The following is a 26,858-nucleotide window of genomic DNA, read 5'->3' on the forward strand; positions in this document are numbered from 1 at the left end:
AGAAATATAGAAATCAGATTAAAAGACATGGAAGAAGAAGAAGAAGAAGAAGAAGAAGAAGAAGAAGAAGAAGAAGAAGAAGAAGAAGAAGAAGAAGAAGAAGAAGAAGACAACAGAATAAAGATCAGCATTTCAAATCAGTCTGCTTTAAAAAAGAAGAAAAAAAAACGTAAAAAAAAAAATCCATTCTGCATAACAGATTGTGTATGAGTGAGATAGCGAGACGTGTCTTGATAAAAGAATCAATTATGTAAATGTAGGAGTCCGTAAGCGCTGTACAGTAATTACAATGACGGGGTGACTGAAACGGGGACAGACCTCAATGGGCTGGACTGATTAATCGCTCTTGGAAATGTGGAGAGAGAAAGAAAGAAAAAAGAAAAAACACCCTCAGTCCCATGTACAGACTTGGTGATGGAGGCCAGGTGGCCCCTTGTGCCCGTAAAGGCACAAACAATACACATCTTAGATTAAGCTCCTCCAGACCAATATCTTACATTCTAGTTGCATGTTTCTCAAAAATGTGAATAATTCTGTCTGTTGATGCCGGCGGGCAAAGTTGAAAGCTAATGAGAAACATCGTCTGCTCCCTTGACACCTGCTGCTGAGCAAACACTTGGGAGGATGTGGACTCACTAGGAAGCTCAAAGTTTTGAATATGTGTGTTTATTTTCATTTTTTATATATATATTAATCATAACAATGCCAAAGAAAGAAGAAGTAGAGCTCAGTGAGCTGTCCTGAGGCGAAGGGATTTTAAAACAAGCGTGTCGTGATCACGTTGGGCTCCGTCGTCTGGTTACCTGCAATAAAACTTGAGTCAGCTGTTGTATTACGCCGCCTCCAAAATGTTAGATAATGTGCAATTAACTGAACAATTAACTTCCCATTCGCAGGCTGTAACCGGCGCGGTGTTATTATACTAAGTCAATCGCTGCATTACGGCAGGCGGTTTAAGTGCAGGCCGCTGATTGGTCGGACGGCGTTCCCCAGCATGCACGGCGTGTCTAAAATGTGCGTTTTTTCATTCACAGCGATGAGCGAGGAGCTCTTCTCAATTAGCACGCATGCATTAATAAACACGGCACAAAAGTCATGATACGCTTGAAGACATTCTTTATTGCAATTATGGGTACTTTGCAGCTGCATATTGCTCCCTCTCCCAGCTGTAATTATGATCACGGTAAAGAACCGTTGGGTGTTTTTGCTAAATTCTGTAAACGTATAAAAAAACTCTTATTTCTAGCAACAGTATCTGCTGTCTGATCAGTATCTTAACAGTTAGAGGTTATTATAGGATGGAGCTGGTATTACTCTATGCTCTTTATATGTCCAACAAACATAACAAAGATATTTACAGATGCTTTTCATAAAAACAGCGCATGGAGCACGGTTCACCTCGGCTTCAGCTTTTCTCGGCTTTTGTTTTTTACAGTTTAATGTTAATGCTGCTCGGCGTCTGCTAGCTGTGTAAATAAACAAGCCACTGTTTGCATACTCCTTGGCTATAACAACTTTATAAGGTGACAGAATGTGTTGTTTGCAACATACAGCCCGCTATGTAGCCAACTGCAACAGTTATCGCTTCTTTTCATAAAAAGAGCGAAGCATGGCCTTAAACAGCTGAGAACTACAGCAACAATAACTCAGAGCATCTGTTGGGGACTATTTTGAGCGGAGGACTAATACTAGTGACAGTCTTTGTAGATTTGACTAAATAATAAAACCATAAGAGCTAGAAACAGGTCATCGAGTGCCATAACGTGGCTCATCGATGAGTTATGAGCAGAATAAACAACTTCAGACTTCGGCTACTGGGGCAATATTTGTCTGTAGGGGTGTTGCGATACACATAAAAAAATGACATCATATCCAAATACACATTTTGATGGCCGAAACCACCTTTTTGAGAATAATAAAAAAAAGAAATGTTGTTTTCTTGCATAATGCTATTTGTTAAGGATACCCAATACATAATAAAAAATTTCAAAAATGCAGCTAGGGGGTTTTGCACTTTGGCCATCAATCTAAGGGGTCTAACAGTTATGGTTACAGACTCTCTCTCCACATTATTTTAGATATTTTTAGATGTTTTACCAAACAAAGGTAAATATAAATATGGCAGACAGCATTATTGTTATTATTTTGTATTATTTTATTTAGAAATCGCCACATATCGGCATCATGAATTCCTTTGATGATCGTGTAGGAAGAAGTCTGGCATTGAGGCGGCCCTCTGTCCTTGTTGCTATTGGCCTTTCATGGGATTTGTTAACAGCGAGAGAAATATAGCATGTGGGCCGGCCTCATCCTTTCACAGGTAGCAGATTACTGTAATCCTGTTACACGTCACCTGCCGTACTCCGACCCCGGCCGTGACCTTGCACACGCACACGACAGATCTCAATTACGCAAGGCTTTTCATCTTCCAACGAGTAAAACGTTCTCCGTTAAACGATACGAGCTCAGATATGTGCTGATGGAATAGAAATAGAAAAAAAATAAAAAAAATAATGTAGAGCACGAATTCCTTTCTCTTCTAGAAAGCTCTCGCTGCCGGGCGTCAAGGAAACACAGTATTGCATTCGATACGGTAAGTTATTCTTTTGAACCTGACAGGATGTGACCACGGAGAGAGAGAGAGAGAGAGAGAAAAAGAAAGAAGTGTGTATCAGGGAGCGTGACGTTTCGGTGAGTTTGATTGGGGAGGGCAGCTCTAGAGGAGGAGAGGGATCCGAGTGGCTGGGCGTGTCTCGTGGAAAAGGTGTCGTCGCGGTGATTGGGTTTTGACTGACAGCTGCGGGGGCGACCTGCGTCTGATTTGATTGGACAGTAGCTCATCCACAAGCGGCGGTGGACACACACACACACACACACACAGACGCACACACAGACGCACACACACACACACACACACACACAGGGCTTTCTCTTGTTTGCTCTCCCTCTCTATGTCTTAGTCATTCGTTGCTTGTCACCAAATCTTTGCGTCTCCTCTCCGCCCACGCTTCTTCTTCTCCGCTTCCCTCCACCTCTCCCCTCTCCTGTCGGTTTGTTTTTCTCTCCCCCTTCTACCTCTCTCGTTGCCTTGTCATTTTTTATTCATTTTTGCAGCGATCTCACAGTTTCTCTTCTGCCTTTATTTTCCTTTCTACACACAGCCCCTGCCACTCAGTGCACACTTTTATCTAAAACCCCTGTGCATCGCGATCCCAGCGGGGGCTGAAACCCGGGCGCCGTCGGGGGCCATTTTGAAACAACATTGAACCACATATTAGCATCGAAGATGACGACGTTTTACATGGAACATACATAATTCACCGGCTGCTTTTACTCAGAGTGTATCATTGTATCTCATATAAATATATATAGGATATAGTTGAACCCCGGACTGTTCCCGCCTTGCTTTTCTGCTGCCGATGAATTATCGACTCCCTTACCGCCCGTTAAAGCACGCTCTGACAGGGGAGGAGAGAGGGGGGAGAAAGGGAAGGGGGTGACAGGAGAGCAGAGCTGGAGGGAGAGGACGAGGAGGCGGGATGGGGAGTTTAGGGGGGGGAAAGGTGCGAAGGGAGATAGAGGAGAGTTATAGGATAGGACGGGGAGAGGAGAGGAGGAGGAGGAGGAGGAGGGCAAGGAGGCAGCGAACGAGCCGTGAGTGACACGGCGGCGGAGAGATAACTGATGATGGAGGGATGGAGGGAGGCAGGGAGGAGAGGACAGGGGGAGGAGGAGGGGAGGAGAGTGGATCGATAGGGCCGGTTGGCTGAAGGTTCATCTATAATGCAGAAAGGCCACGGGGAAAGAGTGCATGTGCGGAGGCAGGATAAAGACAGAAGGGTTGCAGGTTGTTGCTGTGTGTTTGTGTCTGTGAGTTATTGTGTACACACTGTATCAGCGAACACGCCAAAGCTTGTACGAGCAGATGTTTTTTTCGCTAACGCCGCACGTGTGTGTGCGTGTGTGTTTATGTACGTGTCATGTTTGAACAAGTGCCTCCTTGCGCGAGAGGGTGTCAGAAATGAGACGCGACGATGCGTAATTTGACACCTTTTCAGGAACTAGAAGTGGATGTTTTTCCTCGTGCGTCTCTGCGGCTTCATATGCCGGTTCTAAAGTGCCTCTGGAAATCTATTGAGAGCCTCTGGAGGGGCCGAGGACAGCAGCTCTGCTCAATAGCGTCCGGGCTTCCATCAGTACATTAGTAAGGAGCAAGATGGGCCACGCTCCTACGAGACAGGAAGCACTGTGCTTGATAATAAATGCCAAGTCTATCGGCTAATTTACGTACGAACAATATTGGTTGAAGAGACGGAGGTGAGAGATGATATTAGTGCTGGCTGAGGAGAGACTGTAAAAAAAGGCTGCGAGCGCTGTAACATAGACTGTCCATCGGGAACCGGCGATGAGTTTTTAAATAATTCAAGAAAGCGACCTTGAGTTGTCCTCCGGATGAGCGGAGCTGGAAGCAGCATGACGTCACAGCATCCCGTGAAGTGTCTGACCTTGACGGCAACAGTCAAAGACGGTTTTCTTGTAACCGTCACCTGAACCTTGACCCATCAGCCGGTCAGTTAGTTGCTTAAACTTGACCACACCTTGACCGTGGAGGTGGAAAATAAACAACTCATATTAGTAATTCCACCTGCAGGAACCAGGTGGTATAACTGAGGCTCATTTGCACCGTACAGATGTGCCACATGAACCACCGTTGTGCTGCTGTGAGTAGTCTGGCACACAGAATGTAAATAAACCACGTGCACTAATAACGTGCGCTAATAAGTCGCCTTCCTCCGGTGAAATGTGAGCGTGAGAAGAAGAAAGCCTTTGCTATGTCGCACGCTGCCTGAAGTTATATTGAAGGAAAAAAACAACAACTAATAATTGGCACTCGGAAGGAGACTGTGTGTGTGTGTGTGTGTGTGTGTGTGTGTGTGTGTGTGTATGTGTGTGTCAGTGCGTGTGCGTGCATACATGCAGAAATGGTGTGAATGAGACACATGTGTGTGAATGAGAGAGAGAGAGTGTGTGTGTGTGTGTGTGTGTGTGTGTGTGTGTGTGTGTGTGTGTGTGTGTGTGTGTGTGTGTGTCATACTCGGGGTTGGCGTTGCCCACACACTTCAGATGAAACTTCTCCCCCTCTCTCGGCAGATCGGTCTCAGGCACGATCTGTGCGTTCGGGGAATCTGTAAGTGGAAGACACACACATACACACACGCACGCACACACACACACACCCACACACACACACACACACACACACTCTAGTTACATAACACAGGTCTCATAGGCTTGCAGACGGCACCGTCAGTCTCATTCATCCCCGTCTCCAATCTCCTCCCATCTGCATCCTGTTGGCGTCCCCGTCTCTGAGCCTCCCACCATGACATAACCCTCCTTACACAACGACGTCGCTTTCCCGTCGGCGGTGCAGTGCCGCCGCCTCGCCCACCGGGTGGCAGCACTGACACACAGACTCCGACATGGCTCCGTTTTGTGGTTTCATTTGCAGATGATAACCTGCTCCTCTTATTCACAGAGACTGAGGCTGAGGCAAGTGCGCCCGGCAGAGGAAGGTTAAATTCCTGCGCGGTCATTATTACAGGGAGCTGATGTGGAATTATTGGAGCAGAGATCAAACTGCAAAAAGGAGGAAAATGTGACTCGGCTGCCTAATAAAGGAGAATCGCAGGGCGGAAATACTCAAAAAGACAGCAGTTTTTGAGGTTTAACTTTGCATTTCCCTCTCACGTCCGTCCTCTACTCTCCTCCATCCTCCCTCCCTCCTCATTTCCACCCGGTTGACTCACACAGCACCCGCACGGCGTGCTCGCTCCTCTTGTCCCCCGGCGCGAGAGAGGGGTGGTCGACGGCGCAGGTGATGAGGGCGTTGTCGTCGCTGCGGCTCACCTCCAGGGTGAGCTCGCTGCTCACGTTGTACGTGGGATCGTCCGGAACGGGCTCCACCACGTTTGGACGTCCTGAGGTGAAGAGAGACGGAGAGAGAGAGAGAGAGAGAGGAGGGTGGACAGTTAAGAGGAAGGTGTCTGCATCTGCAGCGACTTGAACAACACCAGCACTACACAGACACACACACACACACACACACACACACACACACACACAAACTGTACACTCAGGCACGTACACCAAGGCACCAAATACGGCTCTTCTACTGTAATTAGGATGTGGTGGTTTCATGTTGTAGAGCTGTATGGGCTGCAATGACCCCCATTTGTTCCAATTAAATGAAGAATGCCTTTCCTGTGCAGTTACCTTGTGCCCCTGGGTGTTTGGCACTGCTATCTGTCATTATGTGCCACAGACTCTGTGTGTCTAACAGTGCATTTACTCACATTTCCAGAGCAATATCGCACCCGTTCTCTCACCGCTGACTCACCCGATGATGTACACAAATGTTTTTATCCGATGAAATGTCATCGCGGATTTGAGGACGACCCCGAAAAAAAACCTGCAGGTCTATCTTTGCATTCGAGGTGAGGCTGAGGTGGTTATTTGTCTCCGTTTGCCAAAAATGCTTTAGTTTAATGTTGAAGCAATTAATAGATCAACATCAAATCAATACGTTGTATAGTTCAGTTATTAATCAAGCCTCTCAAATGTGATTTACTGCATTCCTATGTTTTATATCACTCCGTCCGATATCTTTCGCTTCTTTGAACTTCTTCCTCTCTTTTATGACATCCGTATAGCCGAAGCTATCAATCTATTAATCAAAAAGCTCATCTTGAGACAACCATTAGCAGCGGCTCTTAATACGCTCTTATTTCCCAAAGTGCTGTGATTGTGGTCGATCTGACTGGAACGTGAACGCACTTGTGAGGCCGTGCGACTACAGCTTCCTGCGGCCTCTCGGAGGCTTATCGGAGCCTTTCAGTCGACATCCCTCATTCGCGAGGAAACACATCTCAACCTCAAAGCTGCAAACAGTCAATGTTGCATGTTGTTCAACTAAAAAAATCCCAGTTTCCCCATCGGTACCCTGAACTCCTGTAATGCGACATCAGTGAACTGCACACAGCACGACCATGTCCTCTAACCAGGCCAGGCTGTGATGTTTCATGCAGAAGGACACCAAAGGGACCGCAGAGGCCAAAGATCTAATGTTGCTACGTCCGGCTTTCTGTGGACTCACTTGCTTGTTGCTTAGGAGACAGATGCGTTTCCTCCACTGAGGATGTAGCGGAAACTACACTACACTACAAACAAAGAGAACTTACAGCATCTTAACGGCAATCTGTTGCAGCCGTGCTTGTTGGTTAAATGATGTACGTTATACGTAATAATATGCACAGATTTCCATTTGATGTCGTCTCCCTTTGCATTTTGATTTTGGCAGCAGCCACGGCCGTCTGTGCAGGATGAAACGGAAGAGAGAGAAGAAGCGTGCAGGTGCTAGCGGGAGTCAGACCAGGTATGAAAGCATACACACAGAGCACACTGTCATCCGGGTCTCTATTGTAGGGAGAAGAGAAAAACATATAAAACTGGGTGGTCGGACCGTGAAAGTGGTTGGTGAATCTTGGAAAGTGGACCAGAACCTTATCACTTTCTCGTGCGTGGAGTGACACACACACACACACACACACACACACACACATACGCGTGCGCGCGCTAGCTGGCTTGCACACACAAGCATTGGCACATGTAGGTCAAGCTTATGAATAACATATACACAGAGGAGGCAGAGATAGTGGCAAGGGAGAAGATTGGAGAAAAAAAATCGCTTTTTTCTCTGTCTTTACTCTTAAACACACAGACCCCTCCTCATCCTCCTCATCCTCCTCCTCTTCCTCCCTCCTCCAGAAAACTCTTCTAACACCACTGCATCTAATGACATCTCTGGTTGTATTACCATAACCAGTCCTCTGACCCGCGGAGAAAATTAGTTTACCTTCCAGGTGCATTTCAATAATCCTACGCCACTCAGAAGAGTAATTATCTCTCTCTCTCTAACACACACACACACACACACACACACACACACACACACACACACACACACACACACACACACACACACACACACACACAGCCTTTATTAAAGACAATGGATCTAAAAAAAAACAGACCTGGGAATGAAAAAATAAAAAACATTTTTATTTACTGTTTATTTTTCCGTACTTTTTCGAAACGATGCAATTGAGTTTTGAGAAGTTTATTTTTGTTCAAAGGTCATGGAATTGACTGAGAAAAAAAAGAAATAAGATCCAGTAACTCTGAGTGTATTATATATTTTGTTTAACCAAGACAGCCGTGATACACAGTTCCATAATGCACATGTTATAATTCACATTTACTTCATTATATTATTCGTTATTAGATCATCAGAGTAGATTTGCATGTCAGGTGCAAGTGGAGCAACAGGCGCATCGGACTGGGAAGCAGCAACAGGTTGCTTCACTGGATTAGGCTCAAACTAACAGATTATCTCTCTTAAAGGGCCAGTTCATCCAATTTGCCAAACACAAATGCAAGTCTTAGCCATGCAAAGCAGTTTTCCTCTCTGTCCGGGTGTTTGATATCCGTGTCCCTACGCATTTGAAATGGAGTTGAATGACATTTCATGGTCGTGGTGGACGCAGCAGCGGAAAGTGAATTTCCCACACATCCCGGTGTCTTACTCTGCTAAAGCCACAAAGCAGGCTGGGAACTGTTTATTATACGAGGTAATATGTCCCTGTTGGAGGAGGAGTGCCAAAGAAAACTGTGCCCAGTGTGTTTGGTGGATTACCAGAGTAGACTTCTTCAGTCCTGATACAAACAGGCTATCCATATGATGCCAGTGTTTAATTAATGGGCTGTGTGCCTCCTCACTATAGGGATCATTATTTTATGTGGAAGGCAACAGCAGGCTCGACTTAAACAACGCTTTCTTAACTACGTAAAACTAAATACAACAAATAAATACATAGATATGTATGTATTCACATAGTTATCTAATAAAATAAAAAAAGAGTCACCAGGACGTTGTTTCTGGAAACAGAGGTTGCTGGAGATTTCTATAAAATGTAATTTCTTTAATGCTTTGAGCCCAAAACACTAAAACAAACCTCTGTGTTCGGGATAAGTCGAAACGTGGACAAGTAAGATGAAAACTATGAAAGTCAGCATGTGTAATTTAGGTGAATCATCCCTTCAACGGTATTAAAAGCAGCTAGAATCATTTTAATGTTCACTTACAGGACTATACGTGGTCATAAGCAGTGAGGAAGCAACAGTCAATTTTCACCTTCATATGGCGATAACATGTGGATGAGCTTGTTTCCGCTGCTCCAAAGAATCACTTAATTATGTGCAAAATACAGAAAGTTGTCCACTCTTGCCGGTGAACAGGTGAATGTAGAACACACCACGCAACAGATAATATGATGTGGAGCTGATGGTGTGGAGGTAAAAAGAAAAGGGTGAGAAATGATATAAATATATTTGCGCTTCAAAAATGTTAATTTGTGAAGATTAGGTTGCTCAAGTATTTTCTGCAATATCCTAAAATCCAATGGAGGAAGGAACCAGTGTGATGCTATTAATTTAGTATTATGTAAACCTGCTTAAAAAAACATTGCTGTAATGTTTGGTCAATTCATAGTATACAGTTATGATGTCATTGCCTTGTCACATGATTCATTACCATTACAAACAGGTCAGAAGTTTACAGTTCACCAAAATAGCAAATAATTACAAAAACGCATATATCATCAAAGTTAATTTATTAATTCCTGATAAATCATTAAAAGAAAATATTCTGAATATGCAATTATATTATTCCAAGTGTGAGCGGGTTTCTCCTTCTTAAATATTTTAGCTCTGCAACACTCCGGCACTCGCTAAAAATGTAATAGGATGTCTGTACTTTTTATTAAAACTTCCATTCCTGGTTAGAAAAGGTGCAACCGACTCATTTTGAGACTAACGTGCCCCAAGGTGCTGATGAGCTGCTGCTGATGCTTCAACCCTTGAGCCTCCACTCCACCATTAAACAATCACATCAGTAGAATCACACAACTGGATGCGGCAATTACCGCGTCCGGTTGTTTAGGCCCTTTGTCAGGCTGGAGGAGAGCGCTTGTTGTGACCTCGGCTTCTGGATTAGAGCTGAAACATTAGTCACTTAATCGATTAGCGGATGGAACCCAAAATGATTTATTCACACAATGAGATGTAAAATGTTGTTTTCCTTACCAAAGAAGTGCTTGGTGGGCTTTGAATGCAGATTCAACTGTGTGAGACACTGAAACGCTGATTATCCATGCAAATACTAATTTGTTGAATTTAGAAAATGTTCTAATGCAGGAAATACTGACAAAAAGCTTTATTACAGTAACACCTTTGTTGCTACCATTTAAAGACTTTTCTAAAGTAAAAAACTCTGTTCACTTGCTGGTTTCCGTGTTTGGAGCCTGTTGCTGTTTCATGTTATTGATGCACGTTAACCTTTTAAGCACCATGGCTCCTATATAGGGTGAGGCGGACCTGAAACTTCTATTTTTACTGTGTTTCAATCTTTATTTACTCTTAGCCAGTAACATATATACTAATATTTACACATCTGAACAAAAGCTCACATGGGTTGCCTTTATTATAACACCAAACTTATTTAAATAGCCCTTGTGGTTGCAGAGATACACCCTTTTTAGTTTGGGTTTCGAGCAGAATCCCCAAAAAATACCTTGTTTTTTTAAAGTAAAGAAACTGAAGAACTATTCAAATGTGCACGTTTTACTGCTTTTTCTCGAGTATCTTTGGGTTTTGGACGGTTGGTCGGACAAAACAAGTCGTGACTTTGGGCTCTGGTTAGTTGTGCTTGGCTTTTTAAACTAGATTTTGACATTTTATGGACAAAACCCCGCGGAAATATATTAAGATAATAAATGAGTACATTGATTAATTATCAGCAGAATTAACATTTAAAAAGTAGCAGTTTGACCACTGTGGAAAGGTAAAGTGAAAACTAGAATGAAAGTCATTATATTCAATAACTTTAACCAGCTGAACAAGGCGTTTAAGGCCCGGCTATTCCAGTGGAGCTGCTGAAAGCAGAAAGACTTGGCTTCGGTGAGAACGCGTCCCGGTGAATAGGCGGCAACGTGCGGCTGAACAATGCCGTGCATGCTCAGCGAAAGCACTTCGCTGGATAAAGGAAAGGCTTTTAAAATAATCAAAACGGTCATCACTTTGAAGCTTGAAGCTGGATTACGTCCCCCAGCGAAAGCGTTCGAGTCGGATTTTGAGTTCTCGTAGAGGTGAGGTCATCTAATTTTGAGGGAGCGTTAAGTAGTTCCTGGATTAGCATCGCCGCTAGGACAATGTCTCCGTCTGCGGGAAATACGGTACTTCCATGTTTTTCTACTTTCACTCCACAGTTTTTTACTGTCATTTTCACATCGTGACGAAGCATTTTTAAGGATCTTCTTCCACCGCTGTCTGTTTCTCCTTCCGTCTCGTGTCTCACATTACGTCGCTCCCACGCACCCTCCTCCGTCCTGCCCCGTGTCCCGCATTATGACAATTTGGGCCGGTATTCCGCCTGTACGGCCTTAAGTGCCATCATAAATCCCCATTATCCCCAATCCAATACATCGATGTCACTAAATGATCCATAGCCCTTTCACACAGTACAACTAATACAGTCTTCAAAGCTCTTAGCCTTTCATTCTTCTCAATTACCACTCCCTTTCCCGCACTCTCTCGCTCTCCCCCGTCTCTCTATCTAAATCCTCTTTCCGGATTTCTCCCTCCGTTTCGTCAGCCTTCCGTCCTTTTGCTCCCCTCTCTCCTGTTGCGCTCTCAAGTCCCCTCCTCTTTAAAACTACCCCCCATCACACACACACACACACACACACACACACACACACTCTTTTGCTTTGTCCTCTACCCCCAAGTCTGCGCTCTCACACGCCGCAAAGCCTTCTCGCCTCTTCTTCTGTGGTATTTTTTTAATTCCCCTTCTGCTCTCTCTCTTTCCCCTTCAGTCTTTCTCTTTGCAGCTTCCATCAGTATCCTCGCAGTCGCTCCAGCTATTTTTATGCACACACACACACACACACACTCTCTCTGTTCTTTGTTTTCTCAGCGGTCCCTCACTGTCACTTTCTTGATACAAGGCGCGTCTCTCTCTCCATCCCTCCCTCCCTCTCTCTGCATCTGTGTCGCGCTCGTTCCCGTCTCCTTCTCTTTGCTGCTTTCATTTTACTGTCAGTGAAGCCGTCAGAGAAGCAGTAGTGAGCCGAAGTCTCTGGTCTCTTCTTTCTCACACACACACACACACACACACACACATAGAGAGTGTGTGTGTGCACCATACCATGAATGAGAAGCTGTAATAATAGCACGCTGACCTGTGCTGCTCTTCCGCTACCTCGCCCGGAGATGAGCACTGTGTGACAGTGAGTGTGTGTGTGTGTGTGTGTGTGCGTGTGTGTGTGTGTGTGTGTGTGTGTGTGTGTGTGTCGTTCCCAGACTGACTGATTGGTGTTGTGTGGCGTCAGAGCGAGGCCTCCAACACACCAACATTCTCACCGAGCTGATCTCCTTCAAATCGCTCTCTGCCCGTCTCTTTTTTAAAGGCTCAGTTCGCCCCGAATAAAAAACTGAACAGAACCAGTGTCCCTGCTACTTTGGATGCAAATCATTTCCCAGACAAGACTGTTGATTCAGCAAAACCCTGGATTACATCAAATTACTTTTTTAACATTCAGTGCCAGCATTTTTGGCAACAAGTTACAGTATATATTTGTTTGAAAGCTCCTGTTTATGACACATACGCTATATATACATATATATATATATATATATATATATATATATATATATATATATATATATATATATGGTTAAAGGGGCACACGGTCATGAGGGGTGCTGCTCACTGGTCGAATGTCCTCTGGGACTCTGAGAAAACAGCTCAACTTGGGCTACTTCAACTTTTTAACAAAAAGAGCTTTACAAACTGAAGGATGGGCCTTCAGAGACATCGGGGGGGAATTCACACGACACGACTAAAACCCTAATTTTTCACTCACTGTCAGGAGCTCCCCGACAAAAGGCTGGCTCGGCGCTCCCGAGCTCTCTTGTGTGAACTGTTGGAAGGATTCATTCTAGATATATCTAGCAGGCTAAATGTTTGGCCCGAGACACCTGTAGATGGGAAACCTGGAGAGGAATCGCCTGCAACAATGGTAGTTTTTACTGCATGTGTTGTTTTTTTTTGCAATGCAGTTATTGTTATTGCACCAAGAGGCAACAGGCTATATATATGGTAAAGACGCGTGCATGTAAACAGGCTTTTACGTGAACACGTGTGTCCACGACGACATCGACGAGCACGACTACATGCACGGCGTCCCTTACATCGTTTGTCGTGTCACTTCTCGCACGGTTTTTTTTTGCGACAAAATGTAGTCCGGAACCCAGAAATACTCCTGGAAAAGGATCTGGTCGTGAGTCGCTGGTCGGTAAAGTCGTGTATTGTAAAAAACTCCTGAATACAAGACAAGCTTTCCGTATGAATCTAGTGTTTTTGAAGCTTGACCCATACTAGAGACTATAAAAAGTTAGGGCCTTTGATCAATTTTGCCTGTTAAACATCTGTCCAGTGGTTCCTATGAAAGCCGTTGTGTCAGTGGACTATCCGGAGTAGACACATTGCTGCAAATTCTCTTTAATAAATCAAAGCTGTGTGCACCGCAGACACAATTGATTTTACCTGTCTTCTACTGTAATCCCAAGATACAGATATCTCAAAAACTGGACAAACCGAGCTAGCAGCGCAGTGCCACACCATTATACAGGTACGTGTATCTCATTGTGTTTTGGGTTGAGCGCTCTAAAAGAGCAACAACCTGAATATCCAGCCTCTTCTTCCCCTTCTGTCCCTTGTTTTGAGTTTTGGGCTGGAACAAAACGAGCAGATAATCTGTCCTCCGGCGGGCAGCTCTCCCATCCCTCCTTCTCTTTGTAGCTTCAGTCCATTCTTTTCGATTTATTTCACTCCATAATTATAGCAAACAGCAACACTGCCAAGGCATCAAGACACAAGATGGGCATTTTTGCATTACAAAGGTGCGCAGTGTTGCATTTTCGCATCAATAAATCATTATCATATCCTCACATCATGTTGTGATTATATAATTACTGTCGAAAAACAGCCCATCACAAATAAGCTCTACCTGTCCGTGGGTTTACATGGATTAAGCGGGACATCTGTTGCACAGCTTGGCGGACAGACAGAGGGCGCTCTTCTCCCGGCGCGAACAGAAAGCTGAAAGCTTATCGAACCGCTCGTGACGGCAGATGGTGGAAAGAGCAAAAGGGCGGCACAAACAACGCTTCCAACATGTTTGTTCTGCTCGGTAAAGCAAAACAGAAAAACCTTTGACTGATAAAGCAACAAGAGGCGGGGGGGGGGGGGGGGATTACGGGAAACATGGCTGTAATTTGGAGAAACGCCGCCACTGCCAAATACCGATGGTGTGACTCAGAGGCTGCCAATCGTCCCTCTGATTTTCAATTCATCTGGAGGAAAAGAAGCCGGCTAATGTGTCCTCTCATGACATCCTCGCTGCGCTCCTTCTGCCTTCTCCTCTTCCCTGCTCATTTCTCCCCTTTAACTGTCGCAGAAAGAAAAAACAGTCGGCCTGACCTCATGCAAAGCTCTCTCTAGCTCCGTTTCTCTGTTCGACCTCATCCCTTCATCCTCTCCTCCGCCCAGCCTTTTATTGCTGGATTCTGTCGTTATCCCCGGCTAGATCCGACCCACGCTATCTCCCGCTCTCTGTTGTGTCACTCCCCGTATAGCAGCTATGTTGCAGCTCAACGGATGACACACACACACACACAGGTACACACACACAGATAAACTCTGCGTTGACACAAACACCACAACAGCAAACACATACACGGCTCCTGGATGCATGCATAGGCCCATATTTACAGGATCGGGACATGAAGGAATGATGGGAAAGGAGGGCACAAACACTCTCTCGGCATGTTTCTGCACTCGGGCACAAAAGCAACGTGCTCTCAGACTCACACACACACACACACACACACACACGCAGGAACAGGTTTAGGACACACAGAGGGACAGCAGGGAATGTGGCAAGGACACAAAACACACACAGACACACAGCATGATCCAACACACACAAGCTACTTTCTCACACACATAAAGGCTCATACGTAAGGCATATGTGCCCAAATTCCAGCTAGTGTACACACTTGCAAACCCCATTCACACTGATTACTGCAGGATCACACTCACACACACACTTGAGCACAGAGAGAAACACTCACACACACTTGTATACAAGCACGAGCCACGTACTTGCATTACTACGCAATAATCCTTGCAGCTGCACACCCACTCACTCACTCACACACGCACACACACTCACACACTCACACATGTACACATCATGCGCTTTCTCACCACACACGCAGATCCAGCATCAGTAGAAGAACAGACAGCCTCCAACACACATTTTCTGACTCTGTAACACACACACACACACACACACACACACACACACACACACACACTCCCCATGTCTCTTACCTTGCAGCTCCTGGTCTCCTCTGTACCAGCGCAGCGTGGCGGGTGGTTTGCTGCCTGTACTGGTGCAGGTCAGGGTGACTTTGCCCCCCTCCGGCACGGCATTTTCAAAGCCCAAGATCTGAGGTTTACCGGGCACACCTAGAAAATGAGGGAGAGCAAGAGTTAGCAAAAGAGAGAGAGAGAGAGAGAAAACTTTCCTGCCGCAGGGTTCAACCTTGTAGGCAGAGAAAAGCGTGACAGACGGGCCAATGGCTGCGCTAAGAGCTTTGCAAAGTAAAAGTAAATAAAATAAAATAAAATGTCAACCGCAAAGATGTGATACAGGATCCCCTGGACCGCAGACGAGCTTGAATTTATCGGATCAATTCTGAAACGCTGATAAAAAACCAGCTCGAGGTATAATGATGATGCAGGCTTGTATTGGTCTGCGCCAAAAATATGGTTATTGCGCAGCAGCTGGAATTATTGCTCAGCTTTCCGCTCACCCAGATGCTCCAGACCTCTCAGGTCTGCTTCCTGTCCACAAAGCCACAAACAAACATTTCATTTTTTATGCACCATATAAGTGGAATAAACTCCTAGAAATGGTTGGCTGCAACTCTCACTTCTTTTTCTTTTCTTTTTTCTTTTAAATCAAGGCTAAGTCAGTGCTTGACTGCCTTTTAATAAATCAAATAATCATGTATTCCTCACGCTGCGCTGCAACTTTTATTCTGGTACTTTATCCCTGTCTTACTATTTTGTAGCTTGTTTTAATTTCCAATTCTCTTGGCTCTTTAATGACGGCTTTTAATCGTTTTTAAATGCACTCTTATTGCGTGTTTCCTTTGCACTTTGTCTCTATGCTTTTGATGTGTCATGTAAAGCCGCCTCAAATTGCCTTGTTGCAGAGACGTTGTATATAAATAAACATCTGCGTCCATCAGGACCGATGAAATTGCATATTATTATGTTATGCTGACAACCGCTTAAAGCGGTGCAAATAATTACCATTGTGTCTCGGGAAGGAAAGGAGGAATTAGCTTAATGTTTCTACAACATCACAAATCCTCTCAGGGAGGAGGTCTGTTTGTGAGTTCAACACTAGGGGTCGCTGTTTGAGCCAAACATCTGCATGACTCAGTAGTTTGTGCGCTTCAACGTCACCACACCTTGCAGACTGCTGGCATTTCAGAAAGCAGTCATGTGAGTCACTTCTGCAATGGTCATTTTGTAACAGTTTTTGAAAGCAGGGGGGGAAAGATGTCACCTTCTGCTGGATTGCTGTGTCTGTCTGCGGTTATTTCTTGTCAACTGCTAACTGTAATAAGGTCCGTTGTCGAATATCAACGCCTGGGCAGTGCCCCGAACCAAGAGGTTTTGTTGCCTAAAAACCTTCCCACCACCGCTTCACAACAACGCTGCTACTAACTCTGCTAATGTTAGCGGCGCGGCATGTTTTGCGTAGATACATAATGTTTTAGAAACGTACCCTAAAAGTCGGGTTACAAGCCGCTACTACTTTCGGTCAGTGTCCCCGTTAGCTCCCCGCTGTAGCCAGCTGGCGCTACGCTAGTTCCCCGCTAACTTCCGCTAGCTCCCCGACAACCACCAAAGGTAGCGGGACCAACCCCGGCTCGAAACCCGACTTGGGCAATAGCAGCAGCAGCGGCCAGTAGCAGCACTAGCGGGGAGCTAGCAGCAGCACTAGCTAGCGCTGCTCCTAGCTTGCTACAGCGGGGACACTGACCGGAGGTAGGAGCGGCTTGTAACCCGACTTTTACAGTATCTCCTTCCAGCCTCCTCTGATCAGAGGTGGTCGAAGCGACGCTACGAGTGGCCCAGTCTGCGTTCAAGAGGCAGGACGTAGGGTCTATTGGGATTCATTGCAAATTGCTATTAGTAATACATATTTCACAGGGGAATAGCACATTAACACACAGTAGAGGCTTACTGCGTCTACATTCTCTTCCTTAATGCGCCAAAAAAAGCTCAGACTCTATCAGAGCACATCAGTCTCCAGATAAAGGGAAAACTTGAAAACAGGAAGCACACAGAAGCTAAGTAGAAAATCCCAACATAACATTCTACTGCTTGCGGCCCACATATCAAGTATTCCAACATTTGCCAACTGAGATGGAAATGGAAATGCAATTAATTAAATGAGAAAAATAACAATGCTGTAAAACCAAGAACACGAGTTCTGCATTAACTTTGACAGCCTTGGCATTTCTACAATTCATGACAGTCTCATAACATTGTGTGGCTTTGTGTGACTGTTCGTTCTCAGTACTTCAGGTCAGTCCAAAATGTCAAGCAAATTACTTATTGCAAAGATTATTAAATCCGACTCCCAGAATTCATTAGTTAAAAGCAAAGATGGGAGTTAGAATGACTCAGTCGGACTAAATGTTTTTTTTGGGAGGAGGACTGGGGCTCTTGTGTGAGCGTTTGCAAGAAAAAGTGAAAAGGACAGAGGGATGGAATGAGAGAAAGGTCAGATTCAAACTGGCTTCAACTAAAGTGAGCCACCAGAAAGCACCGAGCCAAACCGAAATATCATGATATATATCTTCCTCTCCCCGAGGTGTTCTTCCAGATTCCAGCAGTCGGTTCAAATAAGACACATGTTTGGCTGATTGCTATGTTAACTTGGAGTGCAAGTTGCAGATACAATCGGGGGAAGGAATCTACAAATCCAGGCTGCCAAATATTTCAGAATCCACTCTCCGCCATCACGGTCGAAGGCAAGAGCGGAGAGAAGGAAACCTTCTTGCCGCTCTCCATCTGGAGCCGTTGTGGGCGGCACTGTTCTCCAAGTGCTGGCGGAGTTTACTGTCATTCTGCTTTTGGAAATAATGAACATTCGTTTTTTCCGGCTACCGCAGAGTGCCATTAAGGGAGGAGAGAGGGCCGAGTGATGGACGGGGAGGGAAAGAGAGAAGGCAGAAAGAGTGGAGAGATAGATAGAAATGTTAAGAGTTAGAGAGGGGAGAGGCCATCAGGAAGGAAGGCCAGGAGGGAGACCGATGTGTTTTCATTCTAATTGACGGGATGTTGTACCAATTATGGAAATATATTCCAATATTACAAGTTTTCAGGGAGTGAAGACGATAGATTACGGGAATGATTGGATGGATGGATGGAAAGTTAGAGAGATAGATGGATGGATGGATGGGTGGATTGAAGGTTAGAAAGATAGATAGATGGATGGATGGATAAATGGATGGATGTAAAGATGGATGACGGACAGATGCATGATAGATAGATAGATAGATAGATAGATAGATAGATAGATAGATAGATAGATAGATAGATAGATAGATAGATAGATAGATAGATAGATAGTTATAGTTGCTGTGGCATTAGATCATATGGTCCCTTTCTTTTGTCCAGCGCCTGCAGACAGACAAGCAAACTGACCAAATACAAATATAAAATGCTGCGAGCTAACCAAGGTATAGATCAAAAAATAAAAATGTGGTCAATTTTTAATGTAGCAGTATTTGATGTAGTGCACTGTGTGCGGAAGCTCTCTGGCAGTAAAGGAGCACTGCATATTAATGAGAGAATAATACTGCACATATAGAATTGGCTGGAGGAGCCCTGTCGAGACCCTTTCCTCTACAGGGAGAATAAAGGAGAATAAAGTCATTATACATTATTCTCCACCTCGCTCAGGAGAGAGCAGAGAGGCCCGCCACACACCTTACACAAACAGACACACACGCATTTAAAACTGACCGCACTCAGCAGTTATACGCCTGTGTGTGTGTGTGTGTGTGTGTGTGTGTGTGTCTGTCAGAACGGTGCAGGTGTCAAAACAAGAATAAAACACACATGAACGCCGCTGGCCCAAAACGCCGTGTCTTTCGGGGGATTTCCCCGTAGGGGTCGATGCATTTTTAGCCATCTTAACATGCATTTTTAATGACTCGGCTCCCTCTCCGGGGTCATGAAATATTCATTGAACGCTGAATACAGTGTCACAGCCGTCGATTACCGGGATAACAAAAAAAAATGCTTGAATCACAATTACTGCACAATTCGAAGAAATATGGAGGAGTGGTTGTGATGTTAATTAGGATTTAAAGAGTTCACGTAGACCCGCCTCCACACTCGCTTCGACATACACATTCCCCTTCCCCCTACTCACACACACACACACACACAAACAGTACATTAACATTTCAGGCGCTCTGTTCATGCCGTTGTCCAGGGCGACTATATTTAATTAATTGCAATATACTTTGCAGCACTGCCAAAACATTTGAGTAAATATCAACCAAATGATTTATTCAAGGTTGCTTCCGCAGCTCTGGACCGACAAACCACACATTTTTGGGAAACAACAATTTTGGCCCTATCAGCTACCGTCGTAAGCCACCGCCCTAAATAACACAATTTTAGCATGTCTTGTTTCCACTTGGTGCATTTTTTTTCCGAGTGAATTAGGCAGAAACCCTCTGCAGCTCAGTTTTCATCCAAGAAAATGTTGGCACATAAAGGTGTATTCATTTAGAAAAGCTGAGAGGACGGCGTATAAAAAAAAACTCCTCAATATCACGAATTAAGCTGATATGAAAAATGTTTTCTATGTCTCTGTCGTAGTAAGTTTGTTGGGAAAAAGTGGATGTAGGTTGTTTTTTTTCCATCAGCGCTAAAAGTCATTTAAAAGCGGCATTGGATGTTTGGAAACATTGGCGATAAATCTGCCCACCACAACCTCCCAGGAATATCCCACCAGCTGTCTCTGTCATGCATACTGTAAGTCTCCACTGCGGCTGGGCGGCCATTAGTTTGAGCATTACAGTATTGCCAAAGCGAAAATGCTTTGTTATGCTTTGTTCTCCTCTTCAAGCAAAACCACAAAATATGTCCAGAATGAGCTCACACTGAGACACAATAACAACCTGGCTAATAAAAAATCTATACCTGAGAGATTGTTTGCGGGGGTTTTCAAAGCCGATTAGCCCAATAACCGATCGATAAACAGGCCCACTGACCGCGGACGGGATGACCACAATTTATGGCAGGCTGCAGGGAAGCGTCACACTAAAGTAATAACATCCATCCCAAAGAAGAAGAAAAAGAAGAAGAGTGGAGCCGGTTCATCTCCACACAAGAGTTATATGAGGTCATAACCGTTCGCAGGTATCTGGATCAAACTGGATGAAAGCCTCACAGGGAATGTTAGAGTCATAATGGTACGGTCCAAAGAAGGGATCTTTTTGGAAATATACATTTTTTATTTTAATTACGTTTTCTCAATTTATTTTTCAATTAATCTGTGACACTTTAGTTTGTACTTTTCAGGGAAACTCAATTTTACACCTGAAAATTTGATTATTCCTCGTGAGGATCTAACAAAAAAGATGAAAATGAACGACATTATGGGGAACATAAAGCACACAGGGATTTTTGCAGCTTTGAGGCCTTCACACCCGGGGGCGTGACGAATAGACGAGACAAAAATGCAAAAATAATTCACACACTGCTATTCACACTGGCAAGGATGCGAATTCGCGACAGTTGCAGCACTTATTCAATAATGGGTTTGAATAGATTCAAGCGGGCAGAATATCAACTAGCAGGATCCTATTGACCCAGCGGCTGGCAGTCTGTCTGAGGTTAACCGTAATAAAGCCTTTTTCTACTGTAAGCTATTTTACTGAGTTTCCTTTTAGCAAAATACTCTATATCTGAGTTCCCTCTGGTCAAGATCACATAGCGAACTGTACAGTATATGTCTCGGGCTTTTATTGTGAAAGGCAAGAACGGTGAGTAAAGGCCTCTACCCACAAGACGGGATATTTTAGCCATTGTTGCATTGATTGGCAGACATTATTTTCTAATCCGTCTTTCATAAGTCCTCTAACTTAATAGAAGCGCAACACTAAACCACCGGAGTTGCTCTCATGCCAACATGGCCGCCCTCTGCTCGCACGCCACACAGTTACAATGGCCGTACACAGGGTCCAACCTCGCTCTGCTCTGAACTCTGCAAGTGCGGTCAGGGCGACCGCCGGTGCATCAAGGTCAATTTGAGCCACCTTTTCAGCGTTTTAAAAGCTGAACTACTCTTGTCATTTCTGATGGGCCCACAATGTCTGTGTGTGTGTGTGTAGTCTGAAACCCGCTGGCAGAACGAGTTGTGAAATTGTTATAAACAACGTGACAAGTGAGGAGAAAATAAGAAAAGATGCCAAAAGCTTTTTGAATCATCCATTTAGATTTGTCACAATCCCACAGGTTTGGGAGAGAAATCAAGATCGACTGCAGTCAAGCTGATTTGCGCTGCCGTCAATCAGTCCCAGAGGACACACGCTCGAGTCTGAAGACAAGGAAAGGCGGAATATCATTCGGCGGCATTATGCCTCGCTGAGAACAAAGAGCATTTCTCTAGTAAAGGCTGCACCTCGATGGGGGACGAGGGATTCTCCTTCAAGGACAGACAGGAGATAGAAAGAATGAATAGAGTAAAGGGAGTTTCACAATAAAAAACTATAATATAAAAAAAAAGGAGATTGTATTGATTTTACATATTTCTGCAGCAACAAAGTTGATCGCAACTTAATATGCTAATAGGCTTGATAGTCCAGGGTGTGTTTCAAGGACTGGAAAAGTTTCAACACGTACTGTGTGTGTGTGTGTGCGTGTGTGTGTGTGTGTGACCCACCTAGCACGGTGACCGTAGCCCGGGCGGTGCGGACCGGCATGGTGAAGATGGAGCAGGTGTACTCGCCCTCGTCGGACAGCTGCACCTCGGCGATGGTGATGGAGAGCTCGGTGGGTGTCGAGCGGTGCAGCTGGATGCGGTTATCTCTCAGCGCTGAAGGAGGAAGAGGAAGAGGATATCAACATTTAGAAATGTGCATATATAATTGACCCGCTTCATGAATTATTTAAGGAAATTTAGGCCGTGTAAGGTAGACTTATACAAAATATTGTATGAATTTACATGAAACTAAATTGTCTTAATATTGCAATGGATTTCCAATGCTTTTCTTCATATTTGCCATGTGCAGGTGTTGAGTAATAAAGAGGAGAGAGAACAAAGGAGGAGGAAGAGGCAGAGTCAGGTAGAAGGGACGGAAGAGAAGGAGAAAGTGGAGAGGAGAAAACATGAGAGGATCTAAGGATTAAGAAAGGGAGGTGATGGAGAGATGAGAAGGGAAAAGACCATGACGGACGGATAAAAGAAATCAGGTGAAGTATGGAGGAAGATGAGTGAGAGGAGGCTGAAAAGAGAGGAGACAGTATAGGGAGGTAAAAGGGATCATAGGATTAGAAGGGAGGAGAAGCGAAGGAGAAAGATATGGAAAGGATAGCGAGAAGAAAAGAGGAGGAGGAGAGAAAGGAGGGGATGTAGGGAGAAGTATGACAGCGAACGGAGAAGGTAAAAGGAGGGATAGAGAAAGAGAAGAAATGATCAAAGAAAGTCAAAAGGCGATGATAGTAAAGGCACGAGTTGGAGAAAGAAACAATGACAAGTAGTAGTTAGAAAAATAAGGGAGGTGGGAAGAGAGTAAGAAAGCATGTAAAAGAGGGCGACCAAGGTTGGGGAGGGCGGAGTGAGAGGGAAAGAGGAAAGTAAGAAAGATGACGTGCAGAATTTAAATCATGAGGAAGAAAAAGGTAAACTGGGAAGGAGCGGGGGGAGAGGTGTTTGGAGAGAAAATGATGTAAGAGGGAGAGAGGAGGAGGAGTGAGGAAGACGAGGTGAGGGAGAAAAAAATTGCAGAAATGTGAGCGCGAACAAGGTAAAGAGAGACAAAGAGAGGAGACGCAAATTGAGAATGAGAGACCAGAGAAAGTGTGAGGGAGAGAAGAAGAACCGAAAAATAAAACAGAGGAAGCGTAAATAGCAAGGAGAATAAGGGAGAGGCAGTGGGGAGGGGGGAGGAGGGAGGATGGAGGCGGGGGAGAAACATAAGAGAGACATAAATGGCTTTGTCATCAATGAGAAATCCAGCCATGAAAGGGGGAGAGAGAGCACAAGCGACCGAGATAGATGATGATGATGAAATGCTACGAAATAACCCGCTCGTTTCTGTGATGGCGTTGACCTCTACGGTTGTTTGTGCAGCGTGATTGCAGTCTGTCTGTCTCGCTGCCTCCCTATCTGCCTGTCTATCTCAACGTATATCTGTCTATCCATCTGTCTGTCTGTCTGTCTGTCTGTCTGTCTCGATAAAGCTGTTTTCAGCTTTGTTCTCTGGCGCCACCGAGTAGTCGGCTCCCCGCAAAATAATGACACAATGTATAAAATGAAAGCAGATACCTGCAAAGGGAAAAAAGAAATCTACTGCGGTCGAGGGAATAGTCCGATGGATTTGTTTGTGCATTCCAGGGTTGTTTTAAGTTTCCGTGGGCATTATTGTTAATCTGAAACAAGAGGAGTTGACATGTGAGACGCTCCAGCCAAAGTAGCAGCGATATTTTAGAGCTGTAGTCAGAGACTGTATGTGGAGTCACTGTGACACCGGCCACTGATGGTTGGTGGACGACGTTTTTCTGAAGCCTCGAGTTTGACCCTTTGGCCGTCGCCATCTTGGTTCTTTGGAACCAGAAGTGACACAAGAGGGCGGAGCGAAGAACAACCGAACGCTGAGGAAGACGTTTCTATGTGCCCAAAATGTTGCAATTAACTGTCGTGAACTGAAAACACGCTGCTAAAGGGTGAAGGAAAGACACAAACGGACCATGCCGTGGTAGCGACGAGTCAAAATTAGCATTTGAGACCATAAACTCATGTTAACTCACGTTAAAAAAGTAGGGCAATTTAATCAATAGACTTCTATGCAGTCTGATTTATTTCTACGACCAGAGAAGTCTCTTCCTGAAGGTCGTTGGAGAAGTTTAAGGCACTGAAAGCACAGTGATGTCACAGCAGACCGAGCACACCCGAGTACACACCCGACTACACACCCGACTACACACCCGACTACACACCCGACTACACACCCGGTGAGAACTTCAACCAGTGGCGATCAGATTAAAAGGAACGAGCATTCCTGCTCGTGTTGTGTAACTCGTTAAGTCATCTTATTCTGAAAATCTTTGTGTATCGTGTGGGCGACTCCACATACTGTATGTGTGTTTGTGTGTGTGTAGTTTAATAGTGTGATGTGGTCACTGTCTGTTTTCATATCTTATTCTTTATTTGCGTCTCTCAGTATTGAGCCACATCTGTGTCTGTTTGTCTCCTCATCTTTTTCCGTCTCAATATCTCATCCCTGTCTCTCCATCTTCCCATCTGTCGGTTCACCTGTCTATCTCTATATTGCACTTACACACACACACACACACGCACACACACACACCTCTGTTTCTCTTGGTGTTTTTCAGTTATTTCATCCAACACTACTTTATCTCCATGCCTTATCACTAAGCAAGGTCACTACATTTGTCTTCATGAGCTACCCTCTCTCTCTCTCTCAGTGTGTGTGTGTGTGTGAGTGTGTGTGTGTGTGAGGCATATGGTCAGTCAGTCACTCACACACACACACTTATCCCTGCCCCTTGGACCCTGCGCTCAGCCATCAGTCTCCTTAATTCCCTTCCCCTCCGCTCTCCTCCATCTCCCCTCTCTCTAGTTCCTCTCCGTCTTTCTCTCTTACATCTCGCCCATTTTCTAATCTTTTCTGACTCCAGGCCTTTTTTCCTTTTCTCCCCTTTTGTTCTTTTGTTTTTTCATTATAAACGATGTATATTGCTCGAGAGTTCAGGTGTGATGGATTTTCAGAAACGATATGATATCTAGTTACGGGGGGCGAATCGATCGCGACGCCCCGGAAAATGGTACATGTGCCTTGTGCGGTTTAGCCTGCGATATGAGCAACATAAATAGTCCGCCAATAGGTCACACTCTGCTGTTTGGCTTTTGTTTCTTTGCTGAAGGGATGTAATGAATTTCTGAGTATTGAGATAAACTGGATTAGCCGCGGAGGTGCGTATCTGTGTGGTTAGATAGAGGGGGTAGCTTATTTTTATTTTCTCATAGAGCATGTTAGCTGACTTGGATTGGACATGAAACTCCAAACATCTAAGTCTATACAGTTCACAACTTCTTTGTGTTCTAGTTTCCTCTTCTCGTGCATGTTTAAAAATGAAACTCCTCCTACAAAACTGCATAAGAAAATACGATGATTATGGATTACAACACGGCTCACAGCTGAGCACCTTTACTACCTGACAAAGTTCCCAGAAAAAAATGGATAAACCTGATAAAACGTATAATAGTTTAAACTGGAATTCGGCTGCTGTGGCATTGTGTTTCATTCCTACTTGTAACAACAGGGCATTGTGACTTGTGTGTTTTGTGCATCTGACTTCTCCTTGGCAACGTCAGCCGTGATTCATGGGCGTCACAGCGTTAAAAAAGCCATCTGCTCATGAGGCAGTAAGAAAGAAAAAAGAAAGAAAAAATGGAATTTGATGTTTTCGGAAAACAAAGCGTCTTACTGGAAAGCCAAATTTGAAACATTGTTATGTTAAGCAGAAGGTTTTGGGTTTAAAATCATATTAAAAACACAGCTAGGTGCAACTCATTTATGATGGAAACGTAGCATTTGACTTCACAAACATTGGGTGAAACACGACGTGATGATCAGGGAGAAGAAAACTAATCTTTGCACATAAAGACAAAGTCAATAACAAATGGGATGCATCGTCAAATACTAATTCGGTGTCAATTCTTAATAAGTCTGGGTGTTAATAAGTGTCATGCCTCAGAGATGTGCGCAGAGCGAACACTTAAAGATAACAACACCGCCAAACACACTCGGAGACGTTGACACACTGGCTGCCACCGCAGTGGATCATCCCCGGCAGTCTTATGGTGTCGTTGGGGTATCAAGGAGACCCCTGGGTTTATAGGATGAGGAATATAGAAACTCTTCGAGCAGCATCTCCTTCCACTTTGCAATTCTACGTGTGTGCATATGATGGAGCGTGTGAGGGGTTTATAAGTGGTGTCAGGAGGGCTTTGAGCTGAGGAGATGGAGCATTTGCGCGTTGATTACATATCAAGTACAGGATCTGCTTATCAACCTCCAAACCTCTTTGTACATCGGTGTTTGAAAGTCTGCATGTCTCTGTTGCCTCCGTGTGTGTGTGTGTGTGTGTGTGTGTGTGTGTGTGCTTGACCAGATAGTGGTTCTTGTCTGCAGCTCAAACTCGAGACTCGATACTCCCCAAAGGTCCAACTGTTGATCTGGTCACATGAAGCTATTTTCGCCCGTACTCGCCTTCCTTCCTCCTCCTCCTCTTCCTCCTCCTCCTCCCTGTGAATCTTCCT

At 44.7% G+C, this 26,858-nt stretch overlaps 1 protein-coding gene across 1 annotated transcript in view; it reads right to left on the reverse strand.

Moving 5' to 3' along the window:
* The window catches only part of cadm3 (cell adhesion molecule 3), a gene marked incomplete at its 3' end in the record, with an annotated part of 83,121 nt that overhangs the window by 7,626 nt on the left and 48,637 nt on the right, over positions 1–26,858 (reverse strand). Inside the window, exons 4-7 of the mRNA XM_079223473.1 lie at positions 22,236–22,388; positions 15,578–15,715; positions 5,811–5,981; positions 5,096–5,186 (exon numbers count right to left, since the gene is read on the reverse strand). Of these exons, the coding sequence (XP_079079599.1) occupies positions 5,096–5,186; positions 5,811–5,981; positions 15,578–15,715; positions 22,236–22,388 (553 nt within the window). The remainder of the gene's footprint in view (positions 1–5,095; positions 5,187–5,810; positions 5,982–15,577; positions 15,716–22,235; positions 22,389–26,858) is intronic.

This window comes from Taurulus bubalis (assembly GCF_910589615.1).
Source record: "Taurulus bubalis genome assembly, chromosome: 1".
Classification (NCBI taxonomy): Eukaryota; Metazoa; Chordata; class Actinopteri; order Perciformes; family Cottidae; genus Taurulus; species Taurulus bubalis.